Raw genomic sequence first — 24,496 nt, 5'->3', positions numbered from 1 at the left:
CTTGTTCTTTTTTGAGCAATTGGAGTTGCATTTAGAAAAGCACTACCTATATCAACTTATATCTTCAAGACTTTTTGCTGTCCCTTCCTCTTGCACTCTCCTAGTTTCTGGTCTTACATTAAGATCTTTGATCCATTTGTAATTGATTTTTGTAAAGGGGGCATAAATAGTGGTTTCAGTCTTCTTCATGTATATATCTTAATTTTCCCAACACCGGTTGTTGAAGAGTATGTCTTTTCTCTAACATAAATTTTTTGACACCTTTGTCAAAAATCAGATAGCTATAGCTGTGTGGGTTTGTTTCTAAGCTTTTCTATTTCACTGATCTGTATGTCTCTCTCTTTTCTGTGTCAGTACCCTACCGTTTGTGTTACTATGGTTCTGCAGTATAATTTGAAGTCAGATATTGTGATACCTCTAACGGTGCTCTTTTCCAGTATATTGTTTGCAGGAAAATGGATAGAACTAGGGATCACCTTTTAAGGAAAGTAAACTGATAGGGAAAGACAAGCATCACATGTTCTATCTCTTTTATGTGCAATCTAGTCCTTAAAAATGAATGACAGAAATGTAAAACAGGTTGTCAGGGTGGGGGTGGGGTTGAGTACCAGCGGGAGAAGGGGAAAATGGAGGCAGTATGGGAGTGAATATGGTAGAGGTCAAATACAGGATACACATATAGGAAAATAGAACAGTGAAACCTGAGAAAATTGTTTCAAGAAGTGGGGAGGGGGAGGGATGAGGAGTCGGAGAAGGACTCAACTTGATCAGGGCACACTGTACGCATCTATGAAGATATCACAGTGAAAACCTTTTGTACAACTAATACACACTCATATATGCTAGCTGATATAGGCTAATAAAAAAGAAAAAAACATCAGACATTTCTGATTTCTCGAATGCCAGAATGTCCAATGAACTTTCCAAAAAGGAGAGATGCACTGCTATTCAGTGGGTCTGCCTGGAGAATACTTGAAATCCAGAAGCTGGAGATTTAGAGTTTTCTTTAAAGGGAAACTTGTCTTCATTGCTTTACATGCCGAGCCCTAATGTAATTGCAAAAACAATCCATGATGGTTTTCTTCTTCTTTTTTTTTTTAAAGTTAACTTACTTTATCGTTAGTATAGAAGTGGTAAGCAAGGGGATTACAATTACATGAATCAGGCAATGAGTACATTTTCTTCAAAAGCACAGTGTCATCTATTCCCTTATTCCCTCCCAGTCTTTCTCTCCTGTCTCCAACCACAAGTTGTATGGTTCATTTTACATCAATGTCCAGTGAACTCCACTATTACTCTTGAGTTCTGTGCCCTCTTCCACCCTTCCAAAGATAAACCCGTGAATACACCATATAGAAGGTAGAAGATAGAATCATCAAAAACTAAAAACTTAAAAAAAGTCTTTTGTTTCTATATCCTGGAGTTTGTTTCAGTATGTATATTGTTTTATATAAATACGAAGAGGCACTTAGCCATTGCACCTTTGTGATTCTCTCCTGAGAGTATCCTCTTTTTTTTTTTTTTTTTTTACTGTATGTGAGTATCTAGAATCCTGTATAACGTGTCATGTCTCAGTGCATTTGAGATCTAACTCTTGCATATCAGAGAGAACATGTGTTGTTTGTCTCTCTGAGTTTGCCTTACCTCACTTAACATGATTTGTTTTAGTTCCACCCATTTCCTTGCAAATGACATAATTTTATTCTTTCTAATGGATCGTGAACTTCCATGTGTATAGGTACCACAGTTTTTGGATCCACTCATCTATTGTGGGGCATCTGGGCTGTCTCCATAACTTGGCTATTGTGAATAGTGCAGCAATGAACATGGAGGTGCAGGTGTCCTTAGCATATCGTGGCTTATGGTGCTCAGGGTAGATGCCTAAGAGTGGTATGGCTGGGTCATTGGGAAGGTCTATGCTTACTTTTTTGAGGAAATTCCAGATTGCTGTCCAGAGTGGTTGTACTAGTTTACATTCCCACCGGTGGTGCCGTAGGGTTCCTTTTCCCCCACACCGTGATGGTTTTCTAAGGCCTTGGTTTACATTGAAAAGCACAGAACTTGGAGTTACAGCTTTCACCGAGCACCATTACATTACATCAAGCTCACTTTCTGTGCTATTTTACTGCCTGATTCCTTAAACCCAGGCAGCTTTAGGAAGAATCCTTCCTTGTATGCCATGTTCCTTTCCGAGTACGGTATTCTTTGCAGAGGAAAACGCAAGAGATTTAACTGTTTCTGTATCTCTTATGTATTCAGAGCCTTGCCTTAAGCTCTGTGCCACAAAGCTCCTTAGCCAATTTCCAGCTGGATGTGAGTCATTATCTGACGCAGGGGCGGAGCTGGCCTAAAACCCAACCACAGGAATCCTCTTATCTCTAGCGAAGCACCTTGAGAAAAATCAGTTTGTACATTTAATTTTATTCCTCAGCTTAAAAAAAAAATTCCATTATGGAAAATTTCTAACAAAGTGTGCTTCCTGTGCCCACCCCAAATTTCAACAATGGATTGGCTATTTTGAGCTAATTGTGTGTCCTTCCCACTTTCATACACCTTCTTACACTCCCTGCCTTTTCATTTTTCATATGATGTGTGTGTGTGTGTGTGTGTGTGTGTGTGTGAGTGTTAAAGTATTAGCCCTCGAGCTCTCAGCTGGCTTACTTGTTCAGCTGGCACTCTATTACCTGAGCCAGACCACCAGTACTCAGGGCTTGAGTGTTGTCCCCGAGCTTTGATGCTCAAGGCTAGTGCTCTACCACTTTGAGCCACAGTGCTACTTCTGGCTTCCTGATGGCTGATTGGAGATGTGTTTTATGAACTTTCCTGCCCAGGCTGGCTTCAAACCATGATCGTCAGATTTCAGGCTTCTGAGTAGGTAGGATTACAGGTATGGGCCACTGGTGCCTGGCCAGTTACTACTTTTCCTTTTTTTTTTTGTAAAGGTAGTATACAGAGGTGTTACCATTACATAAGTAAGGAAATGAGTACAATTTGTGTTGAACATTGCTACCCCCCCTCGTTTTCTTCTGCTTGCCCCCCCCACCCCGACTCCTCTTCCCCGAGTTGTGAAGTTCATTTCCAACATGGTGTCTTGTGAGTATTGTGGTACAGTTGTCTCACTATTTCTGTGATTTCCCTTCCCATCCCCAAATCAGTTATTACTTTTTAAAAACTTACAGTTACGCAAGTGGTGGCAGAAAAATCACGGAAGTGAAATGGTATGCATCACTTTTTCTCAAACAGCATTTTTATTTTTGAAATATATAGTGCAATGTTCTCCCCAGAGCAGTTAACATCAATGATGCAGTTCACAGCTTAATGATTAATGCTCGTCCGGGGAAGACATCCAAGTGGATTCAGTGAAACTTTATGAGGAGGTCCATGGGGAGTTACTAAAATTTCACAGATTAGAAGGCAAGCAAACAATTGACAGAAACGTTAAAGGTGTAAATCTCATGGGAGACTGTGTCATTAACTCATAGTTTAGCTTAAGTCTTAATTATGACAATTTTCATAATGGCAGGTACAAATAAGTATTCTCAAAAGACTGCTTTGAGTCTTCACCAAGAAAGCCCACTGCTGTGTGCTGTGCTTTCTACCATGAGTGTAAAAATGGACTTTTCTTTTGAAGAATGTTGACCTTTTCTGTTTATTTTTGGCATTAGACATAAGAAGTTATGCCCGTGCCAGTGGCTCATACTTGTAATCCTAGCTACTCAGGAGGCTGAGATCCGAGGATCGTGGTTGGAAGCCAGAAGAGAAGTTAGTGAGACTCAAATCTCTAATTAACCAACAAAACACTGGAACTGGAGGTGTGGTTCAAGTGGTAGAGTACCAATCTCAAATAGGAAAGCTGATGGAGATCTCAAAGTCCTGTGTTCAAGCCCCAGCCCCAGCACAAAATAAAACTAAGAACCAGAAGTCATCAGGTGAAGAGACATCTGATAAGAATTAATCAGGATGAAATAAGGTAAAGATGTTTAATTAGCTGTATAAAAGCTGGATATTCCAGGAAGAGACTGAGGGTAAACACAACAGAAATGTTATCCAACAGGCTGATTGGCAGGGGTTACCTTTCTCCTCCAAGATCTTTCACAGGAACTCTGTTGTTACCACTTCCTTTTTCTTTGGCAGCACGAGTGTTTAAACTCAGAATCTCATGCCTGCTCTGCAGGTGCTCTATTATTTGAGCAAACCGCCAGTCCTTTTTTGCTTTTATTATTTTTCAGATAGAATCTTGTATTTTCCCCCTAAGTCAGCCTTAGAACATGATATTCCTGTATATACCTCTTGCATAGCTGGGATTACAGATTTGTTCTACCATCTCCAGTTTTCTGATTGAGATGAGGAGGGAGTGCCTCTCTAACATTTTTGTCCAGACAAAGATGCTCCCAATCTCTGTTTCCCAATAGCTAGGCTTACAGGTATGCGCCACTATGTTTGACTCTTTTTTTTTTTTTTTTTTTTTTGCCAGTCTTGTAAATGGTGAATGATTTCATTTTTTTTTCTCGTGATACTGGAGTTTTGCCAGGCAGGCATTCTACCACTTGATCCGTGCCTCTAGATGCTAAAAAAAAGATTTCTTTTTACTAGTTGAATAAATTCATTGAGTTTGGATAATTCTTTTCTTATCCATACTGGTGCTGTGTCTATCAGGGAACAGCACAAAGGAAGGAAAATGGAAAAATCTGGTGGACTGTAATTAATAACTAAAGCACTTGATTTGTTAAGATTCGTTTATCTTCCAAATGCAAGACAATATGCTTGATATTGCAAAGATTGTAAAAATGATAAGCAATGGTCCCAGTAGCTGCCACTTATTTGGGAAGACAAGACAGACAAACACATTCAAGAGAACATTTCTAATGCTTAATAGCACAAGAAATATGTGGGGATACTAAAGGAAGCTTCCAGAAAAAGCAAAGACTGTGGTTTGGCCATTAGATACGAAAGTCCCTTTTGGATGGAAAAGAAGGAAAAAAGGTTCAGGACTGCTACATATACCAGCATATCTCACACAGGACTAAAAAGCAAACTTAGAAAGGGTGTTGTTATAGGCTTCAATTTAATAGACAAGGAAAGGGAAACCAGGAGTCATTAAAACACTTAGCTAGTCCATCAAAAACACAAAACAACATATGCTGGGGGGTGGGGAAAAGGAACCCTAAGTACACTATTGGTGAGTATATAAATTAATGCAACCACACTGGAAGTCAGTATGGAGATTCTGCAAAATTACTAGCCTATGATCTAGCAACACTACTTTTGGGCATTTATCCAAAAGAATGTTATGTCAGGGTATAATAATGGCTCCTGCATACCCATGCTCATTGTCATACCATTTGATACCAGTTGCAATAACTAAGCTATGGAAACTGCCCAGGTGGCCTACAACTGATGAATGGATCAAGAAGACATGATACAAATATCTATCCATCCATTGATTGATCCATTGATCAATAGAAACACCACATGCCAGGTGTGGGACAGGCTTGCACACAAAATGAGTGAAGTTATACCAGAGGAGAGGTTTATTATCAAGCAAGAGGTTTGTTACTATGAAGAATTAATTGTTTTGCAGGATTGGGGACTGGAGAGATAAGTAGGGAAATGTAGAGGGGCAGTGCAGGTGGGTGAGGCTGAGGCTGCTGTCCACATGCAACATCACAGAGAAGCATCTCCATCACGAAGGAAGCTTTAACTGTGCTGTAAATCCCTGCCAACAAACAGAATCAATCTCATTCTGATTAGCTAAGATTTAGCTCCCTCTTTTAGCCATCTCCCACATCTACCAAAACAACCCAGATATGATTGTGATAAATCACTCTGTACTTGAGATCATGAGTAAGAGTACTCATAGAAAATTCTGCAAGCCCTTGGCAAATGAAAAAAGATTTCTATGAAAATCAGATACTGTCGAACAGTGTCATCTTAAATTCCATCCACTTTGGAGGACAAAGTACTGATACAGCACTTATCAGCAGAGTATTTTCAAATGCACAATTCCTTGAGAAATTCACTTCAGTATGGACTTCTTAAAAGTAATTTTCTAATATAATCTGTTATGTGCTCTTAGCAAACTTCATTGACAGAGCATTTTTAAAAATTCTCTTTATAAAACTGCCCATTTAACTGAACAGATATGCAGGCAGCCGTACCTTCCCTTTTCCTTCCTTCCTTCCTTCCTTCCTTCCCTCCTTCCCTCCTTCCCTCCTTCCTTCCTTCCTTCCTTCCTTCCTTCCTTCCTTCCCTCCTTCCCTCCTTCCCTCCCTCCTTCCTTCCTTCCTTTCTTCCTTCCTTCCCTCCTTCCCTCCTTCCTTCCCTCCTTCATTTTTTTTGTGCTGGTCCTGGGGCTTGAACTCAGGGCCTTGGTGTTGTCCCTGAGCTTATTTTGCTCAAGGCTGGTGTTCTACCATTTGAGCCACAGCCCACTTCTGGCTTTTTCCTGGTTAACTGGAGATAAGAATCTCATAAACTTTCCTACCCAGGCTGGCTTTGAACTGCAGTCCCCAAATCTCAGCTTCCTAAGTAGGTAGGCATGAGCCATGGTCACTTGACTTATCTTCCCATTCTTAATAAACATTTTAAAATGTGTTATTTACTCATCTGCATTGCATAATTTTTATTATCTTGAATGCTACTTATAATTGCTGAGCACACTACTAAAAGCTTGGGTACAGTCCTCTGCTAAGAAATTAAATTAAGCCATGGAGAAAAATGGTGCCTTTTCAAAGGACAATATGTCTGTGTACACTTTTGGTTTTATTGTCTTATTCACTGTTGACAATTTCTCCTAAGGCTGTGAAAATGCATCAAGTAATTGTGCAGGGAAAGAAGGATCAGGAAGAAAAATCATGACTTGGTGTGGAATTCTTCTCTACAAGTTAGGCTTTGAGAAAGCACAACAATTTCTTTTAGGCTTCCATTCAAACACAATACTCTCATCCACACATAAAGTTTTTCTTTTTATTGGCATAATTTACATATAGTACAATGTACAAATGTTTAGAATTAGTTTAGTAATTAGTTTTTTTTTTTTTTTTTTTTTTTTTTTTGCTCTGGCTATCCTTCTGCTATTTCCTTTATTTTTTTTTTTTTTTTTTTTTTTTTATTGTAAAGCTACTATACAGAGGGTCACAGTTACATGAGTGAGGTTATGAGTACACTTCCTCTTGAACATTGTTACCCCCTCCATTGTTTTCCCCCTACCATCCCCTCCCTCCCTCCCTTCCCCGAGGTTCTTTTTTTTTTTTTTTTTTTTTTTGATTGTGATTAAATGATTACATAATTTCAAAGTCACAAGTTCATTCTAACTTCCCTGGAGCAAATTGTCTACCACAGTCTGTAATATATAACAGTGTTCACATGTTATATACCATATTTGTGATCAGCAGCATGAGGATATTTAGTAGTGGTTCAACCAGATGAGCGGGAGTTCTTTGTTTCTTAAGTCCTGTTAGTTTTGTCGTATCACTAACCTTTTGGATTTAGCATCCACTTATGAGGGAGACCATGTACCGTTTGTCTCTTCGTTCTTGGCTTACCTCGCTCAACATGATTCCTTCTAGCTCCATCCATTTCCCTGCAAATGCCATTATTTTGTCATTTCTAATGGCTGCATAATATTCCATTGTGTATAGATACCACAATTTTTGGATCCATTCATCTGTGGTGGGGCACCTAGGTTGTTTCCATATCCTAGCTATTGCGAACAGTGCTGCAATAAACATGGAGGTGCACGTGTCCTTGTATATTGGTTCCTGTTGTTCAGGGTAGATGCCTAGAAGTGGTATGACTGGGTCGTAAGGGAGGTCAATCTTTAGCTTTCTAAGGACCCTCCAGACTGCTTTCCAAAGTGGTTGTATAAGTGTACATTCCCACCAGCAGTGTAATAGGGTTCCTCTTTCTCCACATCCCCTCCAGCATTTGTCGTTGGCTGATTTGTGGATGTGGGACATTCTGACTGGGGTAAGGTGGTATCTCAGGGTTGTCTTTATTTGCATTTCCTTCACCACCAGGGATGATGAACATTTCCTCATGTGTTTCTTTGCCATTTTTATTTCTTCATTTGAGAAGTCCCTCTTTAGTTCCCTTGCCCATTTAGTAATTGGTTTGTTAGGTTTGGGAGGGATTAGTTTCTTGAGTTCCCTGTATATACAGGATGTTAACCCCTTGTCTGATATATTGCTGGTAAATATTTTTTCCCAATTAGTTGGTTGTCTTTCTAGCTTAGTTGCGATAGATTTAGCTGTGCAGAAGCTTTTTATTTTAAGGTAGTCCCATTTGTCGAGTCTCTCTCCAACTTGTTGTGACCCTGGGACTCTGTTCAGGAAGTTCCTTCCTGTGCCTATTAGTTCAAGTGTCTCTCCTACTCTGTCCTGCAGTAGTTTCAGAGATTCAGGTTTAATGTTAAGGTCTTTAATCCATTTTGAGTTGATGTTGGTGCATGGTGATAGGCTGGGGTCCACTTTTAGTTTTCTGCATGTGGCTGCCCAGTTTTCCCAGCACCAGCGGTTGAAGAGGCTGTGTTTCTTCCATTGTATGTCTTTGGCTCCTTTGTCGAATATCAGCTGGCTGTAGGCCTGTGGATTTATATCTGGATCTTCTATTCTGTTCCATTGGTCTTCGGGTCTGTTTTTGTGCCAGTACCATGCTGTCTTTGTGATTATAGCTCTGTAGTAGAGTTTGAAGTTCGGCATGGATAGCCCTCCCATATTGTCTTTATCCCCTAGAATTGTTTTGGCTATTCTAGGTCTTTTGTTGTTCCATATAAATTTTTGGACTGTTTTCTGTATTTCAGTGATGTACGTCATTGGGATTTTAATAGGAATTGCATTGAATTTGTATATTAATTTTGGAAGTATCACCATCTTTACTATATTAAGTCGGCCTATCCAGGAGCATGGGAGGTCTTTCCATTTCCTAGTGTCTTCTGCAATTTCTTTCTTTAACTTTTTATAGTTCTCATTAAATAGTTCTTTTACATCTTTGGTTAGGTTAATTCCTAAATATTTTATTTTTTGGGAGGTTATTGTGAATGGGGTTGCTCCCTTTATTTCCCTCTCTTCCTGTGCGTTATCAGTGTATAGGAAGGCAACTGATTTTTGTGGGTTTATTTTGTATCCTGCTATTTTGCCGAAGTGACTTATGATTTCTAAAAGTTTGGGGATGGAGTTTTTGGGATCGTGGAGGTATAGTATCATGTCGTCTGCAAAAAGGGATAGTTTCACTTCTTCTTTCCCTATGCGGATCCCTTTAATGTCTTTTTCTTGCCTTATTGCCCTGGCTAAGGGTTCTAGGACTATGTTGAAGAGGAGTGGAGACAGTGGACATCCTTGCCTTGTTCCTGTTTTTAGGAGGATTGGTTGTAGCTTTTCCCCATTAAGTATAATATTGGCTATTGGTCTGTCATAAATGGCTTTTATTGTTTTTAGAAATGTTCCTTCTATTCCTATTTTCTCCAGAGCTTTTAGCATGAATGAATGTTGAATTTTATCAAAGGCCTTTTCTGCATCTGTGGCGATAATCATGTGATTCTTGACCTTGGCTCTGTTGATATGCTGGATTACATTTATTGACTTACGTATGTTAAACCATCCCTGTGTCTCTGGGATGAAGCCTACCTGATCATAGTGTATTATTTTTTTTATGTGTTTCTGGATTCTGTTAGCTAGAATCTTGTTAAGGATCTTTGCATCTGTGTTCATCAAGGAGATTGGCCTGTAATTCTCCTTTTTGGTTGGGTCTTTGCCTGGTTTGGGGATGAGTGTGATATTGGCTTCGTAGAATGAGTTTGGGATAGCTCCCTCCTTCTCTGTTTCTCTGAAGAGCTTGAGGAGTATGGGTATTAGTTCTTCTTTAAAGGTCTTATAGAATTCTGCTGTGAATCCATCTGGTCCTGGGCTTTTTTTTGTTGGAAGACTTTTGATAGCTTCCTGTATCTCATTATAGGATATTGGCTTATTTAATTGGTTAACTTCTTCTTTGCTCAGTTTGGGTAACTTGTATTTCTCTAAAAATGCATCCATTTCCGCCAGATTTTCTTCCTTTAGAGAGTATAGCTTTTGAAAGTAGTCTGTTAGAATTGTTTGGATATCTTGGGTACGTGTTGTGATGTTTCCCGTGGCATCCCTAATCCTATTAATATGGGTTTCCTCTCTTCTTTTTTTAATTAATCTTGCCAACGGGCCATCAATTTTGTTTATTTTTTCAAAGAACCAGCTTTTTGTTTGGTTTATTTTGGTTATGGTTTTCTGATTTTCTAATTGGTTAATCTCTGCTCTCAATTTGGTTATCTGGCTTCGTCTAGTAGCTTTAGGTCCCATTTTTTCTTGTTTTTCTAGCTGTTTTAGTTGCAACATGAGATTATTTACTTGGTCTGTCTCCATTCTCTTGATGTGGGCACTGAGGGCAATAAATTTGCCCCTCAGGACTGCTTTTGCTGTGTCCCACAAGTTTCTTTGTGAGGTGTTTTCATTTTCATTGAGTTCTAGGAAATGCTTTATTTCTTCTCTGATCTCTTCTGTTACCCAGGCCTTGTTAAGGAGTGTGCTGTTCAATTTCCATGTATTAGAGAAATTTCTGCGGTATGCTTTGTTATTGAGAGCTAGCTTGATTCCACTGTGGTCAGATAGGATACAGGGGATTATGTCGATCCCTTTGTATTTGCTTAAGTTCCTTGAATGAACTATGATATGGTCTATTTTGGAGAAAGTTCCATGAGCTGCTGAGAAGAATGTGTACTGTGTTGTTTTAGGGTGAAATACTCGGTAGATGTCAGTTAATTCCGCTTGAAGTATGGCCTCACTTAATTCGGTAGCTTCTTTGCCAATCCTCTGGTTGGTAGACCTGTCCTTTGGTGAGAGTGGCGTGTTAAAGTCTCCTAGTATTATCGTATTGGGATCTATTTTATTCTGTAAGTTTGAGAGCATTTGTTTAACATATCTGGGTGCACCGATATTTGGGGCATATAAGTTGATGATGGTTATATCCTCCTCTTGGATTGTTCCCTTTATTAATATGTAATGTCCGTCCTTGTCTTTCTGTACTGATTTTAATGAAAAGTTTATTTTGTCAGATATCAGGATAGCTACACCTGCTTTCTTATTGGGGGAATTTGATTGGTAGATCCTTTTCCACCCCTTCACTCTGAGTTTGTTTGTATGTTTGGCTGAGAGGTGGGTCTCCTGAAGGCAACAGATGGATGGGTCTTGTTTTCTGATCCAGTCCTCAGTTCGTTTTCTTTTAATTGGCGAATTCAGCCCATTTATATTAAGAGAAAGTATAGAGAGATGCATTGTTGTCCCTGCCATTCCGTTTTCCTAAGTTTTTCTTCTTTCCTTTCCTCCTGTGCTTGCTCAGTTAGACTTTGAGTAATGCCTGTTTGGGGCAGGTCCCAGTTCCTGGTTGCTTTCTTCAGGTTGTGTCCCCCCTCTTAGAATTCTTTGTAATGCTGGCTTAATGTTTATGTATTCATTTAGTTTTTCTTTGCTATTAAAAGTTTTCAGTTCTCCATCGAATGTGAATGCTAGCTTTGCCGGGTATGTCAGTCTGGGTTGGCAGTTATTGGCTCTCAGGGCTCGTATGGTGCTTTCCCAGGCTTTTCTTGCATTCATTGTTTGTGTGGAGAGATCTGCAGTGATTCTAATTTTTTTCCCGTTGTAGTATAGCTCCTTCTTCATTTTTGCTGCATGCAGGATTGTTTCCTTATTATTCAGATCCATCATTGTTACTATTATGTGCCTAGAAGTGTTTCTCCTGGGATCTTGCTTGTTGGGTGTTCGATAAGCTTTTGTGATGTAGTTAAGATGGTCGTTTTTGAGGTGGGGAAAATTTTCATTGACTATCTTGTTAAATAGGTGTTGCATTCCCTTGCTCTGGAATTCCTCACCTTCGTCCACTCCGATTATGCGAAGGTTAAATTTTTTAGCATTATCTGCTTGCTCTTGAATTTCCCTTTGGTTTAATTTGAGTGATTTTTCCATATCTGTCACTTTTTGGTCCAGTTGGTGTATTCTGTCTTCTGTATCTGACACTCTACCTTCCATTTCATTCACTCTGTTGACCGTGGCTTCTATTGTGGTTTGCATGATGGAAATGGATCCCTTTATGGATTCAATGTTGGTTCTCAGAGTACTGATCTCACCTCTCAATGAGGTGATATCAGTATGCATTACCTCTAATTTGGCGTTTATCTCACTTCTTACTGAGGTTTGTGCAGCTTCTATTTTTGCATCCAATTTTTGTTTGATATCCTGTATATCTTTTGATAGTTCATCCTTGTGCTCTTTCAATTTCTGATCCATTTCTCGCTTTATTTCTTGAGTCATTGCCTCCAGCAACCCTTGGATGTAGTTTTTGTCTTCCATTCCTGCTTTGCTCCCACTGGGGCTCTCCCCTGCGTGGCTGCTGGCTTTTGAGGTGAGCTTGCTGTCCTGGGTAGTGGTAAACCTTGTGATTTTTCTCTGTGATTTTCGCATGGGGGTTCAGGAGACTGCTCTTCAATCTTGTTTTGGTGTGTCTGTCTTTGCTTGGTTGCTGATTCTCTATTGGTAGAGAGAGTCTGTGCCTGATCTGGATTCTGTTGGGAGCCTATTTCCAGCTGCTATTCACTTAGGATTCTCAGCTCTCTGCTGTAGCAATTCCCGCCTTTGGAAGGGTTGAGCAGCCTAGACTGCTTGTGTTTGCTCCTGCGGGTGCTCTTGGGAAGATCAGATGCTCTGGATGCACTCTCCCAAATACTGGAGTCTGCTATGGGCTCCTGATGTGTTTTTGTTTGTTTTGGGCTGGTTGTGGGCTTGAACTCTAGGTTTGGGTGCTGTCCCTCAGCTCTTCAGCTCAGGGCTGGCACCCTACCATTTGAGCCACAGCCCCACTTCTGACCCTTTTTGCTTTGTTCAGGCGCCGGTCCCCTGGCCTGGTTCCGGCCCCAGCCTGGAGCGCGCTCGTTAGGCCTGTGCTAATGTGTATACCACCTTGGTTATGCAGCCTGGAGGACACAGTTCAAATTTCTTCTGCTGTTGGTAGTCTTGACCCAGGGGCACTGTTCCTGGCTTGAGCATTTAAGCTCCCTTCCCGGGGTGCTCTTGCTCTGGCCTGGCCAGCAGAGTGTGCTCCACCGGCTGGTGGGGCTCTCGAACAGTTCCCAGTTTTAGTGGGTCCTGTGGTCCGGGTGTTGGGGTAGGGAGTCTAGGTCAGGGTCTGGGGATTCCCTCCAGCTCTGGTCTCCCTTGATGGATTCCCTGTCCCCTGATGGGTACTCACCCTGTAGGTCGTCAGTTGTTGTTGCAGTCCGTCAGTTGTTGTTGCAGTCCGAGTTCAGTTGGGGTGGTTGCGGGCTGGGTTGGGCGGCCCCCCGCCGGGTCGTTGCGATCGCGACAGGTCCCTTTGTGGCGCTGCTGGTGCCGGGCGGCTTTGGCGGGATGGAGCCTCTCCGCTCCGGTGGAGAGTGATGGGTGGGGTGGGATCCTCCTGGAGACTCCCGGCTGGTAGGTTTCTCTGTTCCTGGCGATCCGCTGTTCTGCAATCCGGTACCTGGTGATCTGCAAGCAGCCCCCTGTGTCTCTGTGGCTCCGGCAGCCCCCGCCGGGCCGGCTGGCCGGCGGCTTGGCGCACTGCCGCGCGGCCAGTAAAGGTTGGGGGAGGGGTCTTCGCTCTTCTCTGTTCTGAAATTCTTCTTTTCCTCTCTTTCTTTTTTTGTTATTTTCCACCTCTGGTTTTTCTCTGAGTGTTCGTCTTTTTGTTGTTGTCGGTCTCTTGGGGAGATTAAAGGTTGGAACTCGAACTCTCTTTTTGGTTGGAGAGAGCTGTGGCGTTTCCCTACTGCCCCGTCGCCATCTTGAGCTGTGTCTCTAGTAATTAGTTTTGACACATGGGTAATTGAAAGCACAGGTCTATCATCTCAGAAAGTTTCCTCAAGTCCTCACTTCAGATTACTCTTGGTTTCAAATGCATCTAAAGTATGTACACTTTAGCTTTTGGCTTTCTTCATTGTGTTGTGTATAATTGATAATATGCTTATATTTCTAGGTGGTCTGAAATAGTATAATACTTCATACTTTAACTATTTTGCTGTTTCCAAACTTGGAGTGTGTTAAGTAAGACTATTATGAACTTTCTCATGTAAGCCATTTTGTGGATATATGTTCTCTTAGATAAATACCTGGGAATAGAATTTCAGGGTCATAGGTAGTTGTATATTGACATATAAGAGAAACGTCTTCTTTATTCCTCCTCCTCCTCCTCCCCCTCTTTCTCTTCTTCCTCCTCCTTCTAGTGCTGGTCCTGGCACTCAGAGCCTGGGCACTGTCCCTGGGCATTTTTTTTTTGGTCAAGGCTAGTGCTCTACCACTTGAGTCACAGATTCACTTCTGGATTTTTTGCTACTTAATTAGAGCAAAGAGTCTCACATACTTGCCTGCCTGGGATGGCTTTCAACCTCGATCCTCAGATCTCAGCCTCCTGAATAGCTAGGATTACAGACATGAGACACTGGCCCTTGGCTGATACTGAACACCTTAACCTGTGATTGTTGGCAAATGCCAGTGTGTGTGTGTGTGTGTGTGTGTGTGTGTGTGTGTGATGTCTATTCAAATTTTTACCACTTGTTTTATTGGATTCTTTGCTTTTATAGATTTATAGTTCTTTAAATATTCCCAATATTGGCAAATATTTTTTTGCAAAAATTTTCTCACCTTGTAGATTGCCTATTCATTTAATTAATGGTATTTTTTTTTTGGGGGGTAGAATATTTGAATTTGATCAAGATGAATTCATTTATTTAGTGTTTTGAGGGATTATTATTCATATTCTGTTAGAGAAAGTTTGCCAAAGCTGCAAAAGCGGGGTCAGTTTTTACCTTTTTGTACATTTTTCTTTTTCTTTTTTGAGTTCTTTTTTTTATTGTGAAAATACTGTACATAGGGGTTACAATTACATGGGCAAGATAATGAGTACATTTTTTATCAAGCATTGTAGCCTCCTCCTTTGGTTACCTTTTTGTACATTTTTCTTGGGTTTCCTCACGATACTTTCATAAAGACTATACGATCGTCTCCAGCTTCCAGCATAGCTTTCGTAGCTCTCATTATCCTCCCAGATCTTTCAAAAAAGATGTTTTACACATACAACTTTTATATTTAGGTTATGGTCCATTTTGGTTTTGTGTATAGAATGATGAAGTATTGAATTATTCCACATGAGTATCCCTTTTTCCAATATCCTTTAAAAATATCTAATCTTTCCCCATTGATTTTGCTCAGCATTTTTGTTTGAACTTGGTTATATATATTGATTGAGATCTGTTTCTGAACTCTGCTGTTCCATTGATCTATATGACTATTCTTATAATATCCACAGGGTGTGTGTGTGTGTGTGTGTGTGTGTGTGTGTGTGTGTGTGTGTGTGTGTGTGTGTGTGTGCGCGCGCGCGTGTGCGTGCGCTAGTCCTGGAGTTTGAACTCAGGGTACTATCCCTGTGTGTGTGTGTGTGTGTGTGTGTGTGTGCGCGCGCGCGCGTGTGCGTGCGCTAGTCCTGGAGTTTGAACTCAGGGTGCTATCCCTGAGCTTTTTTTTTTACTCAAGTCTAGCACTCTACAACTTGAGTCACAGCTTCATTTCCATGGACTTTCCTGCCCTGGCTGTCCCTTGAACCATGATCCTCAGATCTCATACTTCTGAGTAGCTAGGATTACAAGCATAAGCCATTGGCACCTGGCGAATATTACCAATTGTTGTAGATTAAAATTTTTTTTTTACTATAATATAGAACAGATCTTATGAACTTGTTCTATCTCACTGAACTGTGTTCTTGGATTTGTAGCTGTTTCTTAAGTGTTGAAACCAAGTTGTGCCAGTCTTCCAAGTTAGTTCTTTGTCAAGTTTCAGTTGACTATTTTAGTTATGCTCTGTTTCCTTACTAGCTTTAAATCAGCCTGTCAATTTCTTAAAATAATCATGCAACAAATTAAATGTTTACCTTTTGTTTTAGCATGGAGAGAAGATCCTTAATATATTAAAATCTTTTATTTATTCAACAAAATCTATTGAACATTTAATTCCTTTTCTGGGGACTGTCTTGGCCCCTTGATTACCTATTTCATAGTTGGAGGAGACAAATAATATATAAATAAAAGATAGGAAAAGACAGAAGAAGGTGAGGGTGCTATCCTTCATGGTAGAGACTCAAGTGGTAGGACTTTTGAAAAAGCCACAGGTGACATTCATTGTAAGATGTTTTACAGTGGCTGAGAGCCAAGAGTAGAATCAGGGATGTTGGAGGGCAGAATATTGCAATGGTCCAAGCCAATGATGATGGCCACTGATTTTCTTTGCTGGCATTTAATGCATTTGGTGTTTAGCTAAAACTCAACCTTTATCCATTTCTCTCTTCAAAATCAAACAGTGAGTGGGGCTCTGATTTGTGGGGCTCACAGATGTTGGTAAGCATCCATGTCTGATGCCACACCCCTTAGTGTCTTAAGCAAGGCAGGTTTTCTCATGTTGCATTTGTTGCTTTTGAGAAATCCAAGTTTCGATGCTCTAAAAGTTCCCCTTTTGGTGGACTCCGTGCATTGTTTCTTTTATATGTTAGAGAGAATGCCTTATACTGACTTTATCTCAAATGCTCACGAGTCTTCAGTCTTGAAATTATGTGACAGTCAGCATTGCTGTTGTAGATTATATCTTCTGTATTTTTAACAAATGAAAGTTTAGATTTTGAGACTGTTTTCTGCCCTTTAGTAGGGAAGAAAAATTTCTAAAAATCCCAACAACACCCAAACCCTGTATTTGCATTAAGACTAACAAATAAGTTACTTATCCTTTTTATTTTTATTTTTGGCTAATACTGGGGCTTGAACTCAAGGCCTGGATGCCGTCTCTTAGCTTTTTTGCTCAAGGCTAGCGCTTTACTGTCAGTGACGCCTCATCTTTTGCCTTTCTGGGTGATTAATGGAGCTAAGAGTCTCATAGATTTGCTTGCCCAGGATGGCTTTGAACTGTGATCCTCAGATCTCAGCCTGATGAGAAACTAGGATTACAGGCATGAGCCACTGGCACCCAGTTTATCTGTCCATTTTTGAAACAAGGTTAATGATAGAGTAGCAATGACACATTTCCAATGGTGGCAAATTCGATAATGGCTTTTTAGAGTTAATTTTAGTGATCAATCCATTCTCTAGCTTATTTATTTTAGTGTTTCTTCATACAGTCTCATGTTTTAAGTAAATTCTAACAGCATCATAGCTGCATGATGGTAGCAAAACCTTTTAGTTCAGTGTGAACATGTCAATTAAATTCACTATTAAATAATAAATAAAATCTTAAACTTAGAAAAAAATTTCTTGTATTCTATAGCCCTTATAAAATGTAGCTGTTTTTAGTCTTCACAACTGCCAATTTTTCTAGTAGCTTTATTGCTCTCCCTTGACATAGGCAGCATAAGGAGAAGGGAAAGGCTTTGGAGTTCCCAAGATAAATTAGGCCATAGTATCATGCAAACACTGCATCTGAACCCCTTCGGCTACATGGGGGCACTGAAAGTATGCTCTGTTCCACCTGTTGGCAAAGCCAAGGTTCCTAGAGGGTGGAGGCCAGGGCACCAGCTCCTTCCTGCACCTGCTGAGGTGGGCCAGGTCCTCCAGAAGGCCTCGTCTACGTGACTCCTTTAGTGATTTGAGCACACTTACTGAGTTTTAAAGAAACTTTAGGGACAAACTTATGTCCAAGCATGTAGTCAGTAATGTTTCGTACTCTGACTTTCCTTTGTGCTAGCATCCATGAAAAGCAGAGAATGTGGTTTTGTTTGGTCACTGTCACGTCAGCCAGATGGATTGCTGTCACTCTTTCAGAAGCTTTTAAGTTTATGTATTTAAGGACAGTTATTAACTAAACAAACAGAAGAAACTGGCAGAGATTTGGCAAGTAGAAGAGACTATTTCAGAGCACAGAGAAATTGTATATTTTTTAATAGTCTTAAGAATTTAGGATATGTCTGGTGTAATGCTTCATATTTAGTTCTTGCTTTTCTCCCTCCTTGTAAAACCAATATTGTGGGCAATTAAAAAATTGCACTAGTTTTAATAAAATGGCCTCTCTTAATTCCTTACCATCACAGTTAATTCGAGGAACATCAGTTTGTTACTGTTAGAATTACTATTGAACTAAAAATGTATTATTATCTGCTACCCAAGCAAAAAAAATTACATTATAATGAGTAAAACTGAGTTAAACGGAATTGTGCCTCAAGGAACAGAGTGATAGGAAGTGTGTTCTGTAATAATAGTGATTTCCTTAGCAATGAAATTTTACAGCCTGATTTTCATTGTGTTCTCCTTGCTGCCGTATTGATGTAAGAATATCCACCCATTCCTTGGAGATGCAGTTGCTCCCTCCCCTGACTCCACAAATCATGTCTCTCTTGAAAAAGATGACAGCAGCCACATTCCATTTCCTAAATCTGTATATTTTCAATTCAAATCATTTTACAGGTATAAATACTTGTATGTGTTGGGGGAGTGTTTTGAGCACAGCATAATGGTTGTAATGTTTAGATCAAAAATGTCCAATCATCTTCTGCCGTTGGCCAGTGACTATCATCAAAGAATTGACCATCTTCAAGAGAGATGAGCTTTTCAACATGCCAAGGGGGAAGAGAATGGGAGAAGTCCAGTTTCATATGCAGGTGCATCACCAGATTTCTTTTCAGTCCCTAGAGCCTCTTAGGTGGTTAGCCACCTGTGTTATGCAATGAATGTCTTAGGTAATGAGAGTTACCAAGGCCATCCAAGAGCATCCCAGTTACCTGGGTCATACAGTAAGCGTTTTAGGAAGTGAGTGATAAAACAACAAGGTGTATTTGTCTTCTGAGTCACATGTAGTTCTCCAATGTCTGTTTCTTGGGGGTTTTCAGCCTATCATGAACGAATTCTTTCTTTTCTTTATTTTCATTGAACGTTAGCCATATTTTCTACAATTTCCAATAAGAGAGTGAATGGGTGTCATCAGGTGGAATTATAATAGCAAGTTCAGTGTTCCTACCGCCGTGAAGCTGGTGGTAACTGGAGTCTCAAGTGGTTTCTAAGTTCTTCTCCCTGCTGCTCCTCATCTTCAGGGCCTGGATTTGTCTTAACACTTCTTTTGAACGTTGAGGAAAACAAGCCTTTCTTGTCTATGGTGGTACTGAGAGGACTTCATAACAAGTATTTTAGAAAAAGCTAAATTCATAATCTATTCCTTAGAAATATATATTTTTCAATGGAAATGAAGCTTTTGCTTTGTTGTTGATTTTGTTTTCTTTTTGTCTTGTTTGTTCATTTGTCTTTGGGCAGGTAAGGGGGGGGACACAAAACTGGGGGAGGGACAAAGGGTACTCACCTGACATTATGTGGAAAATGAACTATACAACTTGTGCCGGTGGTGGAGGGAAGGAAAAACCAGTAGAAAGTGAGGGAAAGGGTAACATTGTCCACAAAGAAATGTACTCATTGCCTGACTTATGTAATTGTAGCCCCTCTGTACAGCATCTTTGTAATAACATTAAAAATAACATTTATTTTTAAAAATGAAGTCTAATTTTTTCTACCATATCATGTAGGCCTTTGTCACCAGACACCCTATCTTGGGTGCCTACATCTTTTTCTTTTATCCAGTGGGAGCTTACCCACCTACTATTTTTTTTCTCAGCTGTGGGGCTTGAATTCAGTGCCAGGCACTGTCCCTGAGCTCTTTTGTTCAAGGCTAGTGCTTTATTACTTTGTGACACAGGGCCACTTCTGGTTTGGGTGGTTAATTGGAGGTAAGGCTTTTCTACCTGGGTTGGCTTCAAACTGCAATCGCCAGTCTTTTGAGTAGCTAGGATTATAGGCATGAGCCACCAGTGCCAGGCTGCACACTTGTTTTTTGCTATTTATGGACTTTTTGTATTTATGGATTATCAAGGGTAGGGAACGTTTGGCCCAAAGGCCACATAAGGCTCTCAAAATGATTTGGTACATGACAGGGTAGACACACGATGCTTCTCTTTGGCTACTCATGGCCCATCTGCCTATATTGATAATTTTGTATGATACTGAATGATGTTATAAATACCAAAATGACTGTTGGCAGGGAAAAGTTTCTCCAACCTTGTCTGGGCCTCACAGCAAATGCATATGGTATTTATCACATATGTGGTCATTTCAGCATTTATTCTAACAAGCTTCGGGTGCTGAAGAAGGAAGGCCTGAGGAAGAGATATGGAAACTTGACTTTCTCTTTTCCAGGAACCCTTTGAGAAGGCAAGCTTGAGTAGCAGCAGCAGTGGGGCGGCCAGCCTGAAAAGTGAGCTTTCAGAAAGTGCAGACCTGCCCTCCGAAGGCTTCCAGCCCCCCTGTGGGAAGGAAGAGGACCGGGTCTGTGAGGAAATACTGTCAGATGACCACTTCCACCTGGAGAGTATTGAGAAAGGTACTTTATATGCAAAGGGGCCGGCGTGAATGCACCCAACTCCTTTCATTTTCAAGGCTCATTTGCCTTTTGCTTTTTATTCATGCACAGATTTATATTCCGAGCTGGATGATGAATTGGACATCTCAGATAACTTCAGCAGCTCCAGCTCAAGCCCTTTGAAAGAATCGACATTCAGTAAGCTTCCCCTCACCCGCCTCAAGTTTCTTGGATTCCAGCAGCAAGTAGCTTGGGATCACACAGAGATAGCCTGTGATTTGCATATCAGTTGCAGTGCTAAAGGGGACAGGTGTATCTGGTCTGTCTGATGGAGCCCAAAGGGCAGATAGCACCATGGCTTCGCATTTCCTCAGCTTTCAAAGGAATAGTTTTATTATATCTATCATCAGAAAAAGGTTCTAACTGAGGGGCTGAGATAATCAATCTGAAGGCCATTAAATAATTCCAGAAATGCTAGAAGTGACATGCGTTCATGAGTGCTGATTAAAGGGCCTAGAAACCTATAAAAGAAGTTAGGTACCAGTGGCTCATGCCTATAATCCTAGCTACTCAGAAGGCTGAGACCTGAGGATCCCGTTCAAAGCAGAAAAATCTATGAGACAATCATCTCCAATTAACCTGCCAAAAGCCAGAAATGGGGGGTGTAGCTCAAGTGGTAGAGCACCAGCCTAGAGTGAACTAAGCAAGTACTTGAAGCTTAGAGTTTAAGCCCTAATCCTGGGGAGAGAGAAAGAAACCTATTGTATACTATTGCATAATTTATTTGCATTAATGAAAATTATGTGTTGCACTCAAAATCCTAAGTTTAAAAATATCATTTTCAAACTATACAAAGCGTGGCATATAAATTCAGCCCTGCTTGTTTTAATTTGAAGAAAATAAAGTAGTGGTGCTGAGAATGGGGAATGGGGAAAAAGAGGAAGAGAGATATTTAGAGTTTAAAGATGAGAAGAGGAGATAGGGTCAAAGGCAATTAAACTAACCTAAAATGGAAAGAAAATAGATGTAAAAATGGAGAAAAATAATTCTGTCAAAATAGTGAGCTAATAGAGCCTAAAAAATTATAGATGGAAATACTCTAAAATCAATCAAGCATAAGTCATTCTGTCTTCTCATTGACTATACTGTGAAACATCTCAAAACAGGAGGTATAAGAGTCTCAATACAGATAAAAATTAAAACCCTGAGAATTTAGCCATGTTCTTTGTCTTTTTATTTGGTGCTGGTCCTGGGACTGGAACTCAGGGCCTGGGAACGGTCCCTTACCTTATTTACTCAAGGGAAGACTCTACCATTTGAGCTATATTTATAGCTCTACTTGTGGCTTTTTGGTGGTTAGTTGGAGATATGAAATTCATAGACTTTCCTGCCTAAGCTGGCTTTGAACCATGATCCTCAGATCCTCAGACCTCCTGAGTAGCTAGGATTACAGGGGTGAGCTACTGGCAACCAGCTGTTCTTTGTCTTTTTAAATACATAATTTTAGCCCATCAAAATGGTATCTAGACCATCCAGATTTTCTAGGACAAGTAGAATGGCCAATAATCTGTCTTGTATTCCAAGTTAGTTCTTTCCTGTGTAGATAAACTAACATAATTTGCAATTGAGAAACCATAAATGTCATCAAGGAAAAACTTTTCATGCTTATAAACAGGTCTAGAAAATTCTAGAAGCAGTTATTGCTTTTTGGTGTGGTTTATCTCTGTCTGGTAGCTAGTGGGGAGAGGCAGTAGAGATGCAAGAAGGAAAACGTAGACCCTTAAATTTGTGTGTGGGAAGATGTTGTGCTCTTGGTAAAGGCTATGCATGACAGTGACATCCTAAAGATATGCTGTTGTGTTTATTATTATTAATAACTATTAATACCAATTTTTGTTGGTTTACCTCTTGTCTTGAAGAAAAATGGCACTTAAACCTACCAACATTGCGTTTTAGCTAATGCTTTCTTGGACAAAAGTGATGTTTACAATATATATAATTGTCTAGATAACAGAGACACAATCTTTTAAAAAAAGATTTCTAGAGGAAAGAATTTAAAATTACCTTTATTTCCTTGTCTCAGGCATACTAAAGAGAAGTTTCAGTGCTTCGGGAGGAGAAAGGCAATCGCAAACAAGGTTTGTATGAGTCAAGCTCCTAGAAAAAAAATTTGACTTTGCAGAACGGAGCAGTTGGTGGCGAAGTTGAACTAAGATGGCCAGAGGCTACCATGAACATGTGGACATGGAGTCTGTTAGAACCTACTCTGCCTGAGCTGATTATAATTTACCAAGTTGCATGCTGAGTGAGTGTTCAGCCTGGTCCTGGGCTTTTGTCTAATTCTACCCATTGTCTGTCTTTGTGACCTCCAACCAGTCACTCTCTGAGCTCAGCATGGATCAGGGGGTAGAATAGTTGTACTCTCTGGGGACCAGAGCCCTGGCTCCCATGGTTTCTCTGTACCCCAGGGCATGCTTCTCATCCTTGAGGCAAAGGGTGCCAAGAAAAGGAATAAGAAAAGAGTGAGGAGGATGCATTCTCATATGACCATATCTAGCTTCAGGGAGGATGGGATATATTTGGGATATTCTCTTTTAAGAGAGAGGAGGCATGTCTGACTGCCTGAAGCAACAGGGTTGGAAGGGAGGGAGGGAGACAGGGAAGAAAGGTATGAGGAAGAAGGGAGGGAGGGAGAGGAGTGGGAAAGCCAGTATCCTTAAGCTCTTAAGCATCACAGAACACTTGGAAGAACAGTGCTGATGCTGTAGGCCACTGGTTTAGATTTGAGAACTGTCTAGATTTCAGGAGTCTGGTCAGCCAGGAACAACCAATACATAGACAGAAGGGATGGAGTAGAGGGGTAGAGGGACTGCTGAGGGTAAGACACTAGGCTGGGACAATGCCTAAGCAACCATGCCAGTCAGTTGCATAACAAAAGCAAATGATGACAGACAGTATTAACTACTTAATGAAGAGAACTTTATATTAAAATAGAACTTGCAAGCATATGTATTTAGTGATCCTTGTGGTACCAAATAATTCTATGCTCATTTTTTCAAAGGACCCATGGAAAAATTTATAAGAATTTAGTGAGTATCTGTCCGGTCTTCAGGACCAATGGAATAGAATTGAAAAACCCAGAAATGAACCCACAGACCTATAGCCATCTAATCTTCGATAAGGGAGCTAAAAAAATAGAATGCAAGAAAGACAGCCTCTTTAGTAAATGGTGCTGGCAAGATTGGTTAATCACTTGTTGAAAACTAAAGCTAGATCTTTATATATCACCCTGTACCAGAATCAACTCCAAATAGATCAAAGACCTTGGAGTCAAAGCAGACATCCTGAAAACATTACAGGAAGGAATAGGAGAAACCCTAGGTCTCCTTGGCAAAGGCTGAATTTTCTTAATAGAGACCCAGAAACACAACAAATCAAAGAAAGGTTGGACAAATAGGATTGCATGAAATTGCAGAGCTTCTGCATGGCAAAAGACATAGCTAGCAAGATCAATAGAAAGCCCACAGATTGGGAGAAGATCTTTACTAGCCATACAATGGACAAGGGTATCATATCTAAAATATACCTGGAACTCAAAGAATTAAATCCCCCAACAACAAATCCTCAAAGAAACAACTGCTCAATAAATAAGTGGGCTAAAGACAGAGAAACTTCTCTGAAGAGGAAAGAAGGATGGCCAATAGACACATGCAGAAATGCTCAACCTCCCTAGCCATAAAAGAAATGCAAATCGGGCTGGGAAGGTGGCTCAGTGGTAGAGTGCTTGCCTTGCATGCATGAGGCCCTGGGTTCGATTCCTCAGCACCACATAAGCAGAAAAAGCCAGAAGTGGTGCTGTGGCTCAAGTGGTAGAGTGCTAGCCTTGAGCTGAAGAGCTGAGGGACAGCGCCCAGGCCCAGAGCTCAGGCCCCATGACTGGCAAAAAAAAAAAAAAAAAGAAAAAAAAAAGAAAAAAAAAGAAATGCGAATCAAAACAACACTGAGATACCACCTCACCCCAGTTAGAATGGCTATAAACAAGAACTCTAATAACAACAGATGCTGGAGGGGAT

At 40.5% G+C, this 24,496-nt stretch overlaps 1 protein-coding gene across 1 annotated transcript in view; it reads left to right on the top strand.

Annotated features, from left to right (window-relative positions):
- Nek10 (NIMA related kinase 10) overlaps positions 1 to 24,496 on the top strand; it is a 163,321-nt gene that overhangs the window by 93,812 nt on the left and 45,013 nt on the right. Inside the window, exons 27-29 of the mRNA XM_042680289.1 lie at positions 20,261 to 20,444; positions 20,535 to 20,621; positions 22,507 to 22,561. Coding sequence (XP_042536223.1) covers positions 20,261 to 20,444; positions 20,535 to 20,621; positions 22,507 to 22,561 — 326 coding nt within the window. The remainder of the gene's footprint in view (positions 1 to 20,260; positions 20,445 to 20,534; positions 20,622 to 22,506; positions 22,562 to 24,496) is intronic.

The sequence above is a fragment of the Dipodomys spectabilis genome, unplaced genomic scaffold (genome assembly GCF_019054845.1).
Source record: "Dipodomys spectabilis isolate Male_0828 unplaced genomic scaffold, ASM1905484v1 ptg000054l, whole genome shotgun sequence".
Lineage (NCBI taxonomy): Eukaryota > Metazoa > Chordata > Mammalia > Rodentia > Heteromyidae > Dipodomys > Dipodomys spectabilis.
Note: the sequence above shows the minus strand (reverse complement) of the source record. Positions and strands in the feature narration are given on the sequence as shown.